Consider the following 15,998-nt stretch of genomic DNA (forward strand, 5'->3'; position numbering starts at 1 on the left):
TGTTGAGTGCCAACAGGCTTGCTGACATTCCTCTGTTTAAAAACTGGCTGTATTTCAATTGGACGCAGCCTGTTAACACAGCTCAAGAAGTTTGCAACCATGTGATTTAGGTTCTTTTCATTAAGTAGCACATTTATGTCATGAGTTTCAGTGCCTTGGACCAAGAGAAGTATACATAGTTAAACTTGATTTAACCAACAGCTCCTGCAGTTACAGAAATAAGCTTCAAGTAGTTCCAATAGAACAAAAATGTGTGAGAGAGTTTTGGCGACTTCATAGAGACAAAAAACTTAAATGCATTGGATAAAAGATTTTTCAGAAAAAACTCAGTTGGATGCAGTAGTGTTCCAGGTTTGTCTTTAGCCCTCATGTTTTAAAGCACACTGAAAGTAAGGGTGGCATCTCCTTTGTACCAACTCTGGGCTCAGCAGGCACACAAGCAGAGAAACGGTACAGTTCAAAGAGCAGGGAAATAGGCAGCAATTAGAAAGGATTTTTCTTAATTCTGGTATTCCCAGGTATTCTTGATATTTGATGTTACTAATAAAAAATAGAAGTAGATTTTTATCCAATCACTTTGTGCCTGTGAATCCCAGTCTGAGACAAGCAAGATGTGCTACTACTGGAAATTATTGTGTTGGAAATCTCTATTAAAAAGGGGGTTTTTTTTACTATTTCAGATGGAAATTGACACAGCACTGAGTGATCTGGAAGCAGCTGACTTTGCAGAGCTGGTAAACATCTTGGTTTTGTTTGCTTTGCACAGTATCTCCTTGCCTCGGTGTCGTATTCAGTGGTTTAAGCAAAGACTATTTTCAAAATCCATCAACTTCTTTTAATGAAACGGGAGTCAAAGCAGTTTATCCTGAATTTCTCTCCATGCTTAATGTTATCACTTATTAGAATCCTATAGAACTGGTCAATGAAAATCCGTGACTTCATATAATTTAAATCCATGGGATGTCTACAAAAATCACAGAGGTGATTATTGTTGCATTTCTTTTTTGTGTAAATGACTGTCTCCTTCCCAAGCAATTTAATTTTCCAGTTCACAGAAAATTCTGTAAATTTAGTTTACAAATTCTGCTTAGTTTTAATACTGTTACAGAAGGTAGTCATAATATAATTTACTTATGTAACTCTTAGCTGTGCGAAGTGTAAACACATTGACATTTCAGCTATACTTTGTGATGAAAGAGCTGTCTTGAGCTCCAGAACAGTTACTATAAAATTCTAAAGAATCCCTGCTCTGAACAAGCTGGGTGATTATTTACAGAAATCAGTGTTTATAAGTCACAGTTTATTGCACAGAAATTGATTCCAGCTACTTAATTTAAAATACAGTTTATCTATCTAAAAACAGGGCTGCTAATGGGAGAGCACTGGGTGTTAAAAGATGAATGAATGGGAGTATTCTGAGTAAAATGTCCAAGACTAGAAAAACTGCTTTGACTTGTTTTACTCTAGGAGGGCCCCTGGTGTCAGTAGTTATGCTGAAGTTACTTTGCTGTTAACTGTGAGAATGAACATATCCTACCAAAAATAGTTTATGAACACATAACAGTTCAATAGAAACTAGTTATTTTAAACTGAAATTTTTAGAGAAAATTGTAATTACACAAAATTCAATAATGGAGGCTAAAAATTTGGTATTTGTCTGAAATGCTCAGTATTAACTGCTGTACTGGTAATAAGATGTGGTCAAATATGAAAGTATTAAAGTACTGATTGCAGTTGACCAGAATTAGTTCACTTGCATTTGCTAAATAAAATCTAAATGCAGAATTAAAAATTACACAATGCTTTTTCCTTCCCAACAGTCTGAAGATTATTATGACATGAGAAGATTATATGTGATCCTGGGCTCTTGTCTCTTTTACAAGGTAATATTAATGATTAAGACCTAAAGATTAGGAAAATGTATCTAGAAATCTGATTTAATGTTTCAGAATCTCATAAATCTCAAGTGAATATATGACTGATTTAAGCATGTATTTCTAGTGCCAGACCTAAAGCTCAAACACCATAACAGAAAAAATCAGTGTTGGGTAATGCTATGTACTGTATGAACAGCAAGAACAAAAATACTTCTTTAAAACTGGAATTTGTTGGTGTACAATCCAAGGATTGGAAAGAGGGAGTAATAAGAAAGTAGTAAGAGTCAGTTCAACTGAGATTGTAGGATATTTTAATTGGAGCTCTTGTTCATTCCTATGTTTTAATAGCAGGTGCTCTATCTTGACTCTATCTTTAAATCCAAGACTTGAGAGAATTTGTTGACAGCTTTTTTCACTTTGGCCTCATTCATAACTTTATTTCTCTTTGGTAAATGTAGACAGTGTAGTCAACACTACAAAGGGGAAGGTAACAGCCTTGCTTTAAGAAAACTTGCATTTAAAGAATTTTATCAGGCAATTGTTTTTTGTGCTGGGAGTGTCATGAGAGAAGTGGAACTGCACAGTATCTGCCATAACAGCACTTCAGCTGTAAAGCCCTTGGAGTGGGAATCACTGTACTATGGATTTTCTTTGGAAATTTTCTTAATTCCAAGTTTTTTTTTAATTTATGAAATTTAATAATTTTATTAGTGAGTGAAAGCTCACTATTTTTGGAGAGAGAATTCAAGCACCTTAACACTGTAGCTGTTTTGCAAGCTGGGAAAGCCCAGCTCACCTTTGATAACACATATATGCTGATGGTTGATTTGCTTATATTTAGTGTTTTGATTATTTAGAAGTGGCCCAAAAGCTCAATGTTGTTACAACTGTACACCAAAAAGAGTCTGTAGCCAGAAACCTTAAGAGCTCAGTGCATGTGGAGCAGGGATATCTCTGTATGAAAAGTACTCTGAAGTGCTGTGTGGTGGTGTGGTATCCTCACTGAACACACTTCCTTTTCTGTGTTTAATTAAGGGTTACTTGATTGGCAATCACTTGCCCAAGGAAGACCTTGTTGATGTGGGTTTCTATTGCCAGCACTACTGCCTGTTATCCCTGGCAGCAGAGCAGAGGATCGGGCAGTTGGTGATTTGGAGGGAAGTGTTCCCACAGCATCACCTGCAGCCCTGCGAGGAGTCGAGTTCCACAGGATACAGGGAACCTGAAGCAAGATACTTCTTACTCATAGTTGGCTTGGTGAGTTGATGCTGCAGCATGCCCATTCTGTGAGCCTCTCTTTTGATCTTGGGAGTTGTCTGTTCACTAGATCAACACTTCCGTGCATTTTGTTGGGTGTCACCACATTTCTCCTCACAGAGAAAAGCAAGGCACGGTTCCTCCTGGGTTTCACATTCTCTGAACCTCAGAGAAAGCAAAAACAATTCTTCTCTCATTTGCTGTGCCTGTGTTTGTTCACGAGTGGAATGCATTGTGGAAGATTGTTTACCTGAAGAGAATTGGTAATTTGATTGTGGTGTGAGTGTTTTGATTCACTGACCAATTTTGTGTGACCAGGTTTGTGTGTTTCAGGACTGTCAGCTGACAGTCACGAGATGTTGGGCAGTTGGAGTTGAGTGCTTGGCAGGTTCAGTGGAGATGTAATATAGAATAATCCAGTATAATAAAGTAATTAGTTAGCTTTCTGATAAGATGGAGTTCTCCTCATCATTTCTCCCTGCCACAGGGGTCATCTTGTTCTGATAGTTGGGTAATTTTTTCAAAATACTCAAATTGTAGCTGTTTCATGGGATGGAATTTCCCAGGGAGCAGCATTATTTATACATCTACAAAGCTTGCAAAACTTAATATAAATTCTCATTATTTTTATGCTATTTCACTTCAGTTGAAAATGTTTCTACCTTCATAATCTTGTCTTTTCAGACAGCTCACATCAGACATGTCTGGATTTGTTTTTCTAATGTGGACTTTGTTTCAAGCAAACAGATATTGTATTTGTGTTGCCCACAGACCAAGGCAGGAATGATGAATCTGACTCCATGTTCCCAGAAGGCTAATTTATTATTTTACAATACTATATTATAGTAAAGAATACTATACTATACTAAACTAAAGAATAGAGAAAGGATACTTAGAGAATGCTAAAAAGATGATAATGAAAATTCATGACTCTCTCCAGAGTCCTGACACAGCTTGGCACTGATTGACCAATGAGTGAAAACAACTCACAGCAGAATCCAATGAAACAATCACCTGGGGTAAACAATCCCCAATCACACATTCCACATGAGCACTACACGAGAAGCAAATGAGATAATTATTGTTTTCCTTTTTCTCTGAGGCTTCCCAGCTTCCCAGGAGTAAAATCCTGGGCGAAGGGATTTTTCCAGAAAATGTGAATGCCACAAACAGCTGATGAGTTTGTAAGCAGTCTGTTCTGTTTGTATTTACAGAGACACTTTGTCCTGTGTGTCCTGCTGGAGGCAGGGGGCTGTGCATCCAGAGCTGTTGGGAACCCAGGGCCAGACTGTATCTATGTAGACCAGGTGAAAGCAACCATTCTCCAGCTGGAAGGAATAGAGGCCAGCATCGAGGAAAGGCTGGATTCTCCCTCCATGCCACCTTTAGCCTGTGCTGACTGGTTCCTTCCTGCAGCACGGGACAGACTGGAGAGCTTGAGCACCTCCCCAATGCTGAGCAAGCTGCAGAGCTCCTCCTGCAAAGCTGGGAGCACTGCAGGGAGCAAGAGGAGCCTCTTTGGGGACACTCTGCACACCCCGAGGAGCAGCGGGGCGGCTGAGCAGGGCAGCGAGGGGCCCGCCGAGGAGGAGAGCACCAATCCACAGCCTCTGCTGGAGCAGGTCAGAACTGAACAGCTTCTGGGGGCTTGGGGAGAGGGCAGCCCATTCCAACTCAAGGTGCCTTTTACAAAAGGCACATTATAAGAGAATAAGTCCCCTGAATTCCCTATAAAATAATGCTGTTGCCTTGGGAAGCACTGAGTCAGCCTCAGAGCCATCACACTTTTTTGTTTTATCTTTGCTTGTAAATATTTGGGGATTTCACATGACTGAAGTGGGCACAGCTGTGTTAAAAAAAAGCAGATGTAATTGGAGACTATGCCCAAAATAACCTATCACAACTAATTTCTGTACAGTTGTATGACCCCAAAATAACCTATCATAACTAATTGCTGTACAATTGTATGACTGCTTCTAAGTTTAGTCTACAGTAGGCTATAAAATACATTTATATAAATTGCTATAAGTGGGCCTTATTAAAAATGCTACATTGTCCTCTTCTTTCTGTTGGTTTGGTTGGGTTCTGGTCTTTCTTTAGGTGTGTGTTCTCTGTTATTTCATCTATCTGCTTGTTCTTCAGGCCACTAGGAAAAAACACACCCTGCCAAACCCATTTCATTCAGGAAACCTGAAAAAAAACTCTTCAGAGAAAGATACAGAACTTCCTAATGCTATGAAGTAAGAAACTACTTTTTATTGAGTATTTGATTTTTTTTAGGCCATACTTAGATTGTTTTTTAAATATACACAGATCACAAAAGTCCCCTTGTGATTTTATCCCAACCAAAGCTTTGCCATGCAAAGATTATCAGAAGTGAATCTGTTAAACTGACAGCTTAATTAAACATAAAAATTTGAAATAATACAATAAAAACCATCTGTTTCTGAATAATATGTCAGTATTGTGCACACCTGTCCCACATCTGTGTGACCTTGGAGTTTCAAGCAGGAGTTTCTGGACCACACATGTAGTTACCTTCTGCCTCCATGTTATCTCTAGGTAGGTGTACAATGAACAAAGCTTTTATTTCACTTTGCTTTTTTGGAGACAGTTTTTGAGAACACAAATTTATGTGGCAATGCCTAACTAGCAGCACAGTTTTTTAATTTGTTCCTTTTTTAAATTGAGGATTACAGTCAAAATCAGTAGGATTTCCTTGGTGTGAAGATAGAAACCTTTGAATGCCTGTATCCATTTTGTACCCTACTGTGATTAGAAGACCAATTCTGCCTTAAGAAACAAAAGCTGCAAATTATTTGAATTAAATGACTTCTCCAATATTTTTAAGGTTGACATCTGGTCCTGAGAACACCCTCTTCCATTATCTGTTTTTGGAGACAATGCAAGGAATCTTTATTACTCCAACTCACAAAGAAGTAGCCCAGCTTGGTGGCTCCATCCACCCTCAGTTAATTGAGAATTTCTACCAGTGCTGCCTTTCAATCCGCTCCATTTTCCAGCAGTCCATGAAGAAAGAGGTATGGAAATTTGGATTTCTCTTTGTCCAATCACATTCTCAATTCAGTATTTCAAGGTTCTTTTCACTTCATTATTTCAGTGGTTCACGAGCAGCTGTATTTTCATGTCTGCAGACTCTAAACCAAAGTGGAACAGTGTCAGTTGTATTTTTTAGATCCTACAGTGACAATTCAAGTGAGTTAAGTGAGAAAAGGGGAAATAACAGTACAGACTGAATTAAGGCAAGTTTATAAATAGCAGTATAGTTTTTCTTAATGTTTCTTTGATGTTACTGAAGAAGTAATTTCTGAGTCCTGACACAGCTTGGCACTGATTGGCCAATGTGTGAAAACAACTCACAGCAGAATCCAATGAAACAATCTCCAAACACGTTCCAAAGGAGCAAAACACAGGAGAAGCAAATGAGATAAGAATTGGTTTTGGTTTTCGCTGAGGCTCTCTCTTTTCTGTTTCTGGCTAGACCCATGTGCCTTGTAATTCTAGGAATTTTTAAGTGTTAAAAATAGTGTTAATTTGGTGGATTGGTCACATGACACTGGGGTTTGGCTGAGTAGGACTTTGGCAATGAGCCATGTATTTTGGGCATTTCTGTTGGGCGATATAGAAATCCAAAAGCAAGCAGAGAAAAAAAAATGAGTATTTCTTAGCATCAAATTGCCTTTGGCTATAGCCATTAAATAGACATTTTATAGTTCAAGCCATAAAAACTGGGAATCAGAAATAATTGATGAACATGTCTCTTTCAGCAAAATTTGCTGTAGTCTTTGCAGATTGGCTCTAGCAATTAAGGCTGAAATTGGCAGGCTGTATTATGGCACAAGGAGAATGTGAAAGAATAAATAGAAATTTGCCTTGTTCCTTGTACATGATAAAAAATGAAATATAGAAATGTACTATTATACTGTGTGTTCTTTGTTATCTGCTAAGGATTGTTACAGTTTGGGATCTAGAGAGCTGCACCAGTAATGCAAAGTTACTGTAAACTGATCAATAATCAATTTTTCCTCTATTTTTGAGAACACAAAATTCACAATTTAACTTTTAAAATGCGTACAGGAGTCTTGAATAAATCTTAAGTTTAGCAAAAACAAGCTCAGTGGTCTTAAACCCTAAAATAAGATGTTTTGAGCACATTTTCTAGATCTTCAGTCCCTACATCTTCAATGTTGTAGGCAGATTGAACAGTGTGGTTTCTCTGTCTGCATATGGCAGACAGAAGTTCCTTGAGTTGTTTTCTAAAAACACCTTTTCTTTGACCTTTGAAGCAATTGTTTCACTGGCAGATCCAGAGACGAACTGGAACTTTTGCAAGGTTTATTCAAAGGTTTTTCTCAAAACACAGCTCTAACAGCTTGAGAAGACACAAAAATGTCTTTATTTTCTATGCTTTTATGCCCTCATACTGAGTAAGAGTCAGAAAATCTCTGAGCCAAGTGCTTCAGCTGTTTATTTGCAAAAAGAAATTCCTGCCTGGCCAAGTTTATTCAATGGACTTTTACTATCATGGTTCTTAATTAGGGAGGCACACAGAGAAAAAAAGATGAGAGCTTTAGCTGTTGTAACACACTTTTTCAAGTGCTGTAGTAACTCAGATGTCTTATTAGAAAAACAGTGTTTAGCTAGAAGGAAAAAAAGTCAAAAAAGGGAGCATGTGTCTAATTCTAAGCTGTGTAACAATAGAAAAGCCTTTTGATGCCCAAGTAACAAAACTGTGGAGAAAAGAATCAAGTGAGCAAGTCAGTTATATCTCCTAAGCCTGGCTTTTTGACAGCAGAGTCATCCATCAGAGAGTCCTGAACAAATCACATGCTTGTATTTGCCTGTGTTTATGTCCAAATGTCTCATTCTCTACTAACATTTCACCAGCTGTTTTACAGAAAAAGAAGAAGGCAGGCAGTGGGATTGCAGATTTCAGTACGGCAGCTGAGGACCCAGGGCTGGTAAGAGAACATGGACTGCTGTTTGAGTGCTCTCCTGAAAACTGGACTGACCAGAAGAAACCACCACCAACAATGAACTACTGGGTTGTGGGGTAGGTTTCAAGACAAATTTCACCTCCACATTTTCATTTGGACTTAGGCCATTGTGTTCTTTAAAAATAAATTTAGCACATCACAGAAATACTTGAGCTGACTGATTGAGGTAGCTTTAATTTAAGGGGACTGGGAAGTTGCATTCATGTGAATTTCCACCTTTAATAGCTGCTGAGTCAATGACATAAATAAGGTGACAGTTATAATTACTGTTCTATTATAAAAGAGGCTGTTTCATTGGGAAGAAAAATGTTTAAAGAGAAAGAAGAAAAATAATTGTTTCCAACATGAATGTACATAACTGCTGTTTGTGTGGAAAAATTAAAATCTTTAATGAAAACATTGAAAAAATGTTCATGTTTCTGTTGATACCTTTTAAAAATAATTATAATGCACAGGTATTAACAGCTTCTCTATTTTAGCTCTTTCCCTAGGAGAGCTCATTGGATTAATATGTGGGAATGGAACTACCCAGATGTTACTACAGTTAAAAATTAGTGAATATGTGAATCCTGGGGCTTGCTCCCAAGGACCTTGATTGCAGTTTCTACCCCACAGACTTGGATTGCTGCAAACCCAGAAGATCCTGAAAACCTGAAGAGTTTTTTCCCTACACAGCCTTAAAAAAACTGAGTAGAGAATAACTTGATTTTAAAATCCAGTGTGTTGAAAGAGGTCAAGTAACACAGGACAGACACCAAAATTTGCCAACTGTCTTACACAGCAGCTTGTTTTAACTTCCTGCTGAAACCTTGCAGTACAACCAGAATCTACCATTTGGGGAGAAAAAACAAATAACACCTGTGATGATTTTCTTCTTTTCTTTTTTTCCCCCAGGAGACTCATTCTCCATCCCAAACCTCAGGAGTGTTACGTGTGTTTCCATGACTCAGTGACAGAAGCTGCTGTGGAGCTGGCCTTTAAACTGTCCTTTGGCTTAGCTGCATAGCTGAGCTTCCTGCACACTCAGGCATCCTGCAGGGTGGTATTCATTCTTTAAAATATCCCATATAAAGGGAAACGAACTCAATTTGGGTGCCACCCATGGGGCATCTTTGAAATGCTTTAAAAAAATCAAATACCTTGTGGTATGACACAGTTAAAACTTCAGTGGTGCTTCTGATGAGCTCATCAATTGAATGCTTATTTTCAGAGAACCAAAGTTCTTATTTTTATATGCTGTCACTTTTTTTTTATGCTGGTCATAACTTTATTATATGAAAATGCCAGATCCTTTGTTTGTTCACTGCTGTTCAGTGTTCAATATGCAACATAAAATGGTAAGCTGATCTTCAAAGTACTCCATGAACACAGAAATTGGTGGTAGAGGAAAAAAATGTTTCCCCAGTTACTTAAAATTTTGCACCTCTGAAGGCCTGAGAAACACTAAATGTTTTCAGTAGCATTGTGTTAATCAAAACAGAGACAAATCTTTTAGACAATTCCTGGCACTAAGCCTCACAAAACTGATGGTTTACTATTTTTGCTCTCCTGCACACTTCAAGGACTGTAGTGTGGTTGATGTTTTACTTGACTCCGTGAGTTTTAACTATAAATAATGCTTAAATTTGTTCAAATGCCATTTTGAAAACACAAAAAAAACCAGGGGCGGGCAGGGTGGTTTTAAGATGTGCGTGGACTTGGCTTATTTTATATTCATAATTTCATAATAAAAATGTATAGTTGTTCAAGAACAGTAAAGCATTTTTTATTCTTTTTTTACTTAATGTGTTTTCTCTTGTTTTATTATTTTATTCTAATTGTTTTTCCTGAGTGCTTTTCATAAAATGCATAACTAGAATTGCATTTTAAACCACGGGATCAGAAAGTTTTAACTGTTTAGGAAAGCAAATTGAATTCCATGGGTTCTCATGGCCAAATGTTTAGATCTTGTTCTCACTAGTAAATGACACAGTTTGGGGTAGTCCTAAAACAGTCAATCAAGCTTGCAGTGCTCACAGGGTGACTCACAGCTTGTCTTCATCACTCAACAGTTTGCTTCAGTTCCAAGCAGCAGAAGTCTTGGGCCTGAAGTGCAAGCTGTGATTGAGGACTTGGTTAATCAGCTTTCTCCAGGATTTATGGTTCCTAGCAGATGAGCAGCAGTATTTCAGTCTGAGGCCTGCAAATCACAGCAGCAGTCTGTTAGCTCTGTTCCCCATGTATAAATCAAGTGATGCTACACCTCTGAAAAGTCTAAAATGTCTGAGGTTTGGGCCTTACATTTCCTGGTGGATGGAAGAAATGTGGAGAAAAGGAAGCTTGCTGCAATGCTTTTAGCTGTTTATCTTAATGTCCTGGAGAACCCTTTCTTGAATTTAGAAGAATAATGTCATTCTAAAAGTGCCACCAAGTGTCTGATACCTGTATCAGCTGTCAGGCATTGCTTTAAGATGGAGTGTGAGCACCCTCTCTGTCAGCCAAAACGCACGGGGAGGCTGCTGCGGGAGAGCAATGTCTGCACAGCCCTGTAAATAGCACTTTCCATTGCTATCCCTAGCCCCAGAAATGGGTGAAGGAAGGAAGTTGAAAATCTAAACTGTTTCTCCTGTTACTGATGTTTCACTCATAGTTTGAGATCTTCTAGAGCTAACACCAAATTCATATACTGTTGGTAAGTTTCAAAATAAATCCATTTCTCCAAAAAGAAGTGCTTGAAAAAGAAAGGACCTGAAAAGGAAGAGTGTTGGCCTTTGTTGCAGCTCATACCAAATAGAAGAGATAATTGTATAATATCCTTGGTGAAGTATAAACTTTGGAAATTTCAAATTCTCTAGTTGTTTTTAAAAATCCATTTCTTTCTCTGTAGCATCTCTGGCACTGTTTGGCAAATGTGACACACTATTTCCCAACACAGGCTCTAAAGGTTGCTTTTAAGGACAAATGCAAACATATTTTTATGTCCAAAGGGGATAAAGGAAAACAGGTAAAAATAATCCTTTGCATATTAATTTTAATAAATAAAATAGATCTGGTCAAGAGCTGTGCACTTCTTTCCCTCAGCATGGCTGGTAATGAGTGGTGGTAGAAAGAGGCAGGTTTCCTGTGTAGCCTATTGTTACAGCAATAAAATTTGGGTTTGATCTTAAATTATTAATGACTTTGTGAGGTGCCTGCAAATGTCCCTCCATTCAGATGGATTCTTGAAAGGCACACAGGCCAACACCCGTGGAATTAATGACAAGGAATCTTGGTCTTGGAATATGAAGTGTTGATACTGGCATTTGGCAGATTGCATAAAATTCATTCATATCAGCAGAATGGAAAATAAATTATTCATATCTGGTTTGTTTAATGTGAAAATAGATGGAAAATCTGCTTCATTTGTCTCTGTCTTAAGTTATCTCTTTCAGGATTTCTTTGATTAGGTTTTGATAATGTAAACAAAAATCCAGTGTTCTGTGTTTTCTCTTGTTGACAGTTCTTTACTACAGTGCCAGAAAATTTCCTTGCCCCAGGCTTTGCTGGTAGTGCTGACCAGGAGGAATTCTGTCCGTCACTGAAGTTTGATTAATCTCCTGATATCACATGCTAACTCTTAAGCAGTTCTTTTTCAATTACAGTCATTTTGTATATAGAGTTTTAAGGTTGTTTTCTTTCTTTACTTCCAGTGGAAAAAAGTGAAACGGGCATTGTGTAAATAATACTGTTTATAGTTCTTAAAATCTCCCATCTCCTGGAAGTGCTTCCAGATGGCTCACATGTGTATGTGAGCTCGAGACTCAAATTTTAGAAACATTCCATGAATAACACTCAACATTAATTTCCTTAGGAGTACAATATTCAGCCAAGTGCCATATCCGCTGTTGAAGCTCAGGGTCTTTGGAAGCTGTCTTAGATGTTCTGTTCAGGTCAGGAAATGGGGTACTACAGCTGCAGAGTTGTTCTCAAACTGGTAAATAACAAGTGATTTTGGGTACATCCACATGGTCTGCATTTACTGTACAAGATGTGCCCCTGATGCAGTTATAGGCAGCATAGCTATGTCAGAGCTGTAAAAAGTTATGTAAAATGTTTCTCCTACTGGGATCAGCTTATATCAGTGAAAAGATAAAAAAACCTCATTGTAGGAGTTGCTCTGAAACTGCCATGTTGCCTCATTATTTTGTAAATACAGTGGTTTGGATAGATCCTGTTCTTGGTGCTCTGAAGTTTGATTTAGTACAAAGGTCAGCGTTCTAATATGGTAGTGCTGTGTTTTCATAGGTGTATGCAGCAATCTTTGTGTTTCAGTTTGGGAAGGGCATTCTGGCAAACCTGGCTGCTGGCAGAGCAGCAGGAGCCAGATCCACTGAGATCAGCTCAGTTGCCAGAGGCTGCTGCTCCTACTGGGGAAGGCAGTGAAACCTCTGCAGTGGCAGTGCCAGCTTTACCTTACCAAAGAAATGGATTTTTAAAAATGTGCCTCAGGTGTTATATTTACTTCATTCTAGAGGCAGACCAATGCACAGTACTATTAGAATCCTTCCTGTTCCCTATAAATTTACCAATGTGCAATTAGAAGCATAAAAGTAATAAGAAATGCACAATCTTTAAAGGGGAGGATGAAGCAGAGTGAAATAAATTTCTCTGGAAGTAGTGCTGAGTACAGCTGTCAGTTTTGCATTTGTTTAGATTCTGTAGGGAAACATTTTAACTGAATTTGGCCAACTTTGGGTGCAGAAACCAGAGGAGTTTGGTTTTTCCTGACTTAAGGTGTTATGGGGTGTCATTTAAAGAATGAATGACCATCCTTGTTTGTATCAAGAATATCAACTGAAGATTTTCTCAACTGGAGATTTCTGGGTAGTTTATGTCTCTAGATATATTTCATTCATTCAAATAGGTAAAATTAATTTCCTGAAAAGCATGTCTGGAAGGGTTTGCAGTACAGAAAGAAATCTCTGCTGTCTCTGGGGCTGTTGCCTTTCCTGATTTGCCTGCAGTGGACAACTTAACTCTGGTTCTTGTCTGTGCAAGGTTATCCCAGGAATTGGCTGCTTTGCTTCACCTGTTGTTCCCTGTGCCTTTTACTTGGGCTGAATTAATAATTTTGTGATGCCTTTATAAGAAGGTGCACAGTTTGGAGTTCTTCCTTCAAAGGTTGGTTTATTGCCTGCCATGTTTTCACCTGTAGAGAATCCCAAGAGCTGGAAAACAGATTAAAAATCCCACACATAAAATTTTAACTTTTTTATCTTTGCCACACAGGTTTTTAAATTTTTGCTCCACTATAGGGAAAAGCTGAAACAAGTAATGTTTCTTACAGATCTGAGCAAGAATATGTGGGGAGGAAGTGAAAGCTTGGTATTCCATAGAAAAAAAAGATCTTGGCAGAGAAAGGGCAGAGAATTTGATCCATAAGGATTCTGCTGGAGGACAGCAGCATTGGAATGGCAGTTGTTTCAGCTGGGAAGTGTTTCAGCAAATGGAAGTCACTACCTGTTTGAATACCCTGTCTTCACCCCTCCAGGTCTCTATGCTTTGGTAGAAATGAGACAAAGCAGTGATCTCCTCTGTTCAAGTGGCTCAGCTCTGCAGGCAGTCTGTGCTGAAAAGCAGAGTGTCTGCATGCATAACAATGTGCATAAATATCTTTTCTATTAGGTGCTGCTGAGCAACAGTTCCAGGAACTGGGGACTGGCTTATTAAAATTACAAATACAGATGGGCTGCCTGGCCTCTGCAGGGAATGGGTAGTTCAGTACAGGGAATTGTTGGGCACCAGGCCTTCAGTTTTGGATGTTATGGACACCACTAAGGTGGCTTTTACACACAGGAATGAACACCTTTTAAATCTTTATCATCACATTTATTAAGAATTCATGAGGCTGTTAGCAACAGCTTTTCCATTTGCAGTTATTTGTGCCTGACAGACTATTGCTGAAGAGCCAAGCCATTCTACAGTAGCAGAAATCGATCAAAATTACATTTTTTTATCTACTGGATTTGATGTGAATTTTACAGAACTTGTACTGGCTTCTACCTTTGTTTTGTAGAATTATATTCAGTTCACAGCTTGGTGAAAGCTTTTAGTAGAAAACTAGGACTGGTTTTCCTTTTCCTACTCAGAGCTGGGTATTTGGGGTAGGGCAGGTTTGTGGATAGAATAATTTTACCAGGTTGTTCAGTAGCGTTTGAAGTACATTTAATAATACTAATTCTTGCTGTGAAGATTATCTTCAAATAAATAATTCTAAAAAAACCATGAAAATGCTCTTGAGAAAGCAGAAGTTTATTCCCTGTATCCCTGAGGATGTTTTGCCACCTGGTAACAGGAGTTGTTAGTTCTAAAGTGTTTTGTTTCAAGGATCTCCTCTCTTGGTATTCCAGGAAGTCAAAATAAAATCTGAATAAATGTTGGCATAGAAATTGCTTAGGTCATTTCAGAAAATACCAGGGATTCTTAAATTCTTACATAATGCCCTGCATACCTCTGGTAATCTGTCCTAAATATCACAAACCTTGAAGCTTACCCCATAAGTACTATTGATGTCTTCCTTTCAGACTAAAGGTAATTTCACTCTTTTATGCTTTATCTGAGCAGCAGGCCTGCAGTTCATGCTGGTTTTATTTCAAAGTGCTGTGCCTCTTGAGGCTTTGCAAAGAACTGCCTCTGCTTCTGGTCATTAACTTACCACTAGGACAGAGAAAACAATCAAGATTACTAAAAACACAAATTATAATAATTTAGAGTAAGGTAATGGGTTTAGTAGCACAAAATATGAGAATGAGAAGATTTATATGTGTTGTGGGTGTACAAATGTATTTTGTGAGTGATCCTTGTTTCATTCATGTTGTTCTGAAGGTACAAATGAAGCTGATTGGTATGATTGTAACAACTTCTTACCATGCTGCTTATCCTCATCAGGTGGAGGCCTTGAATTAAATCTATCACCTGTTATTTCTCCAGTTAAGACTGTGTTTTCCAGATAGGATAACTCTCTGGAACTACAATTGCTGCTTTCAGCAAAACTGGTTTCTGTCAGCTAAGCAGCAACAACCATTATCAAATAGCCTCTCATTTGTGTATATTCATGTGGATCCAAAACAAAATATGCTAAATGCTTTTTAGCTAGGTTATGACAGTTATTTATATTGATGAACATAAACATTTATATTTATTGTGAACATGCATTTAATATGTGTGTATCAGTGGCCTGAATTAGACAAGATTGTCTTTCTGTCATTATGGAGGACCTAGAACCTCACCTTGACATTGCAAGTGGATTTGATTTCAGATGTACTTAATCAATATTAATTTTTAAAAAGTGTCTTCTCTCCAGTATAATTAGGGATTTGGATTTGTCTCTCCCAAAAAAATGTGTGCATGGTTTTTGCTAGTGAAGACAAAAAAAACAGTGCTAGTTCCTAATACAGCCCTTAAAATATTTTAGAGGACTCTATTGATCACTAATGAACTGCAATCTACTTGGTAAAAAAACTATTTCACTCCTACTAAAGAAGGAAAAAAATGAGCTGTGCAAGTTTTAACAGCACTGAAAGAATTCAGAGCACCCTTAGGATGGGAGTGACCTCATTTAATTCCTAAGCCTTCTACTTGCCCAGTAGAGCTTAAAAAAAGCATCAGAAGAAGGATCACAGCTTTTCTAAATTTAGCCATTGGTACCAGCTAACACAGAGTGTGACACCAGATAAATATTTAATGGTCAAAAGATCCTCCCTTGGAGTGATCCATTAGGAGAAAAAAGTTCCTTAGTGTTCTTTACTACAGAAAGACCAAGGAATCCAAGAAAATCCTTACTTGCTTCTTGTTTGAAATTCTCAGTGTTTCCATTTTGCTCATACTA

General features: G+C 38.0%; 2 protein-coding genes across 7 annotated transcripts in view; both read left to right on the forward strand.

Annotated features, from left to right (window-relative positions):
• The window catches only part of INTU (inturned planar cell polarity protein), a 41,584-nt gene extending 31,652 nt beyond the window's left edge, over positions 1 to 9,932 (forward strand). For 2 of the 6 annotated variants that reach the window (XM_077176751.1, XM_054633183.2), the window contains exons 9-16: positions 681 to 734; positions 1,821 to 1,883; positions 2,913 to 3,134; positions 4,349 to 4,756; positions 5,277 to 5,374; positions 5,986 to 6,175; positions 8,054 to 8,208; positions 9,047 to 9,932. In XM_077176751.1, the coding sequence (XP_077032866.1) occupies positions 681 to 734; positions 1,821 to 1,883; positions 2,913 to 3,134; positions 4,349 to 4,756; positions 5,277 to 5,374; positions 5,986 to 6,175; positions 8,054 to 8,208; positions 9,047 to 9,158 (1,302 nt within the window). In that variant the 3' untranslated portion in view covers positions 9,159 to 9,932. The other 4 variants (XR_013181917.1, XM_077176752.1, XM_077176750.1 and 1 more) reach the window with 4 other exon arrangements.
• A 6,013-nt stretch (positions 9,933 to 15,945) lies between these two features.
• ABHD18 (abhydrolase domain containing 18) overlaps positions 15,946 to 15,998 on the forward strand; it is a 79,386-nt gene continuing 79,333 nt past the window's right edge. Inside the window, exon 1 of the mRNA XM_077176755.1 lies at positions 15,946 to 15,953. The gene's annotated coding sequence lies outside the window, so the exon portion shown is untranslated. The remainder of the gene's footprint in view (positions 15,954 to 15,998) is intronic.

Source organism: Agelaius phoeniceus, chromosome 4 (genome assembly GCF_051311805.1).
Source record: "Agelaius phoeniceus isolate bAgePho1 chromosome 4, bAgePho1.hap1, whole genome shotgun sequence".
Lineage (NCBI taxonomy): Eukaryota > Metazoa > Chordata > Aves > Passeriformes > Icteridae > Agelaius > Agelaius phoeniceus.